The sequence below is a fragment of the Bidens hawaiensis genome, unplaced genomic scaffold, assembly GCF_021521415.1.
Source record: "Bidens hawaiensis isolate Kalapana, Puna unplaced genomic scaffold, B.hawaiensis_p1.1 tig00011819_1, whole genome shotgun sequence".
Lineage (NCBI taxonomy): Eukaryota > Viridiplantae > Streptophyta > Magnoliopsida > Asterales > Asteraceae > Bidens > Bidens hawaiensis.
This window is the reverse complement of record NW_027491940.1, coordinates 244,730-247,930: the sequence shown is the minus strand read 5'-3', so window position 1 is coordinate 247,930 and position 3,201 is coordinate 244,730. Positions and strand designations below refer to the sequence as shown.

The following is a 3,201-nucleotide window of genomic DNA, read 5'->3' as shown; positions in this document are numbered from 1 at the left end:
TAGGGCTGATTTTGACCAACTAGTGCCTAAGCACCCATTAATCAACTGCTTCATCAAACAAACTTGTAGGTAACCTTGTATAACATTCAAGATGTAAGATTCTTGTTTTGATTAAAAAGTAGATTAAAATGTGGGTTTCTCACTTGAAATACACATCTAAATTATACCCAATTGGCCGAACATTGTTCGTCGTTACACATCTCCGGGAAGACAATCCCGATTACATAGAGAGCAAGAAGCAAAATCCATGTCGACATAACATGCTCTTTCAAGTGACGCACGGTTACTAGAAACCAGAACAGCAAAAAAATTGCGAAGACAAGACCTTAAACTATAAACCTAATGTGGGATTCCTTTGTATTTATAAAACTTTTAGCATAAAAACAACTACTTAGTTTTGCAAAGAAACATTGAAAACAGGATACAATTTAAGTTAACGAAAATTAAAATTCTTGTACTTTAATAAGCAAATTACCGATTAATTGAAATAACATTAAGAATACTCATATTTAACCTGTTTCGGTTCACATCATTTATCACTCCAAGTTTTATTAGTTAATGTCTTAACTAAAAGGTTAACAACCACCAGCAAACATTAAAAACGCCTTTTTTAGCACATTAAAACATAATATCCTTAATTAAAATCTTAAAACAAAAACAAAACATCCAAAACTACCTAATGATAAAAGGTTCTGAAAAAACATGAGTAAACAAACGACGTCCAAAGACAATAATAATAAAGAAGAAACCTTCATCGGGTGACCGCTTACTCTTCATCATCCTCATCAGCATCACCGCCTGCCACCTTCTTTGCAGCGGCTTTCTGGTTCTTTCGCTTAACTCTGCCGGGTCGGCCACCGCCAAAGGGACTAGTGAGAGAGAAGTCAATGTGCTTCTGTGAGTCAACTCTCACCATGAATGATGGAACATTCACCACTTGCCTTCCAACCCTGTAACCAGAAAAACATTCATTTTGAATATATTAACAATGTTTTAAAAAGACAGAACAAAAGTGAGCTTTTGTCAAACTTGACTTGGCTCATTTGCATACAAAATCTACTTGGAAAAACAAAAGTTTGACAAATTGTTGAATTGTTACAACAATTATTAAAAAAACATGTTTTTTTAATATAACAGAAAACAGAAGAACAAACAAAACTGCAATTCAATTAATCAGTTCGGATTAACTGAAAAGGCAAACAGAATGAACCGGTTTAATCCATTGAATTCTGTTCAGTTTGACACGTTCCTAAATCAATTTTTGATAATGGCTAACAAAAATTAAAAACTGAATCAAATAACCGATAACAGAAATGATAGAATAAAAGTGAGCTTTTGTTATCGAGACGGAATAAAAGTGACAAATTATTTGCATCCTAAATCTACTTGAAAAAAATTTGACAAATTATTGAAATGTCAAACTTGACTCGGCTTCACTTATCGAGCTCGAGCCGGCTCACGAGCCTGCCATTTATATAATTTTTTGAAATATATATTTAATAACTATTAATATATAAAATATAAATAAAAATAACTAAATAATATATACTATTATATACAGAAAATTATAACAGAAAAAATATATTAAAATAATTACAATATTTATAAAATAACTTATAAATGAACGATGAGCCTAGCTCGAGCTTTGGAAATAAAGCTTGAACCGAGCAGAGGTTTATGTAAGTTAAACGAGCCGAGCTCGGGCTTGGCTCGGCTTGTTTACACCCCTATCGGTTACACGCATTATGATTATTCGGGTTACCGAACCAAACTCGATAACATATGAAAAAACAAAAAAACACTTTTTTGACTCCATACTCCAACCGGGCACATTTTGACCAGCAAAAAAACAAGACAAATACCGAACCGTGCGACCCAAAAAAAAAAACTTTTCTGGGTAGTTATATAAAACTGTGATCACCATATATATATAGGGACAGGTTCAAGAGTGAACTCAAAAAAAGTGGGGAACTCTTCATTTCATATGTAAAAAAGTATTAAAACAATTCATTTTTCAAGCTTTTTACATATAAATACATGTAGAAGCCTTTTTCAGAAAAAAAACCCTTTTTCAGTTTAAAAAAACATGAATTTTTTTTTACAAAATTCGTTTTTTTATTGGAATGTCATCTACATGAATTTATATGCAAAAAAGTCTGAAAAAGTTTACGCTAAAACTACTTTTTTACTTGTGAAATCGAGCTTTATATATAACATTTAAAATATACATGAACAAAAGTAAAGCCAAATAGTCAACTTTAAAAACCATACCTGATGTGCCTCTGCTTGATGAGCACTCTAGCATGATGAATAGACTTGGCCATACCAGTCTTAAACACGAGAGTCTGCAACCGACGTTCAAGAAAGTTCTCAACAGTAAGAGCCAACACATAATCAAGCTTGTTCTGGCTCTCATCCAAAAGCCCGTAACGGTTCATTCTCCTCATGAGCGCTTCACCCTCAAAGATCCTACGTGGGTCCTTCTCTTCAAGAGTCAAAAGCATACGTGCAGCGTTACGGATTCGGCTAAGCGCGTATTGCACCCTCCAGAGCTCACGCTTGCAACGTAGACCGTATTCTCCTACGAGTTTCAACTCTGCATCCAAACGCTCCTTCTCGTATGGGCGACGGGGCTTCTTGAATGTCTTACCATCTGAAAGAGAGCTTAGTCATTTATATATATATAAACAATAAAGTCGATATTTATGAAACAAACAATGAGTTAAAACAACTTACAGTTACGATAAAACGGCACGTGGACCATGGCTGCTCTTTCTCACAGTCTTCCTTACCTAAAGATGAAAATATTATATTAGTCCAATGGTACATGAACACTTGATTAATAAAAATTGTATACTTGATTCTCATGCAAACAGAATAACAAAAATGTATGCTTGGTGACTCAATTAACAAAAATAACACCAACTAATAAAAACTATATAAAAATTTCAAAACTAAAATCAAACAGTTAAAAACATATCATACAATAAAAAATCAAAAATATCTCATATTTTTTTTCAAATAATTAAACAGGAAGCAAAAAACATTAAAACATGAGAATCAACAATGATATCAATTAGCAAAGAAAACGAGTCGAACTAATGAGAAGCTACAACAAATCAGATTAATAAAAAAGCCGAGCCTTGTCAAGACCAAAACAAGCCTAAACAGTAAATAAAGAACATTTAGCAATCCAGCCCG

The 3,201-nt window shown here is 33.1% G+C and overlaps 1 protein-coding gene across 1 annotated transcript; it reads right to left on the bottom strand.

The window, feature by feature from the left end:
- Window positions 1-629: 629 nt before the first annotated feature.
- LOC143539157 (small ribosomal subunit protein uS4y-like) lies at window positions 630-2,843 on the bottom strand. Its single transcript, XM_077032559.1, has 3 exons — window positions 2,737-2,843; window positions 2,272-2,653; window positions 630-950 (listed from the first exon to the last, which is right to left on the bottom strand). Exons 1-3 carry the CDS (start codon window positions 2,762-2,764, stop codon window positions 767-769), a joined length of 594 nt encoding a protein of 197 aa, XP_076888674.1. The 5' UTR covers window positions 2,765-2,843; the 3' UTR covers window positions 630-766.
- Window positions 2,844-3,201: the final 358 nt, after the last annotated feature.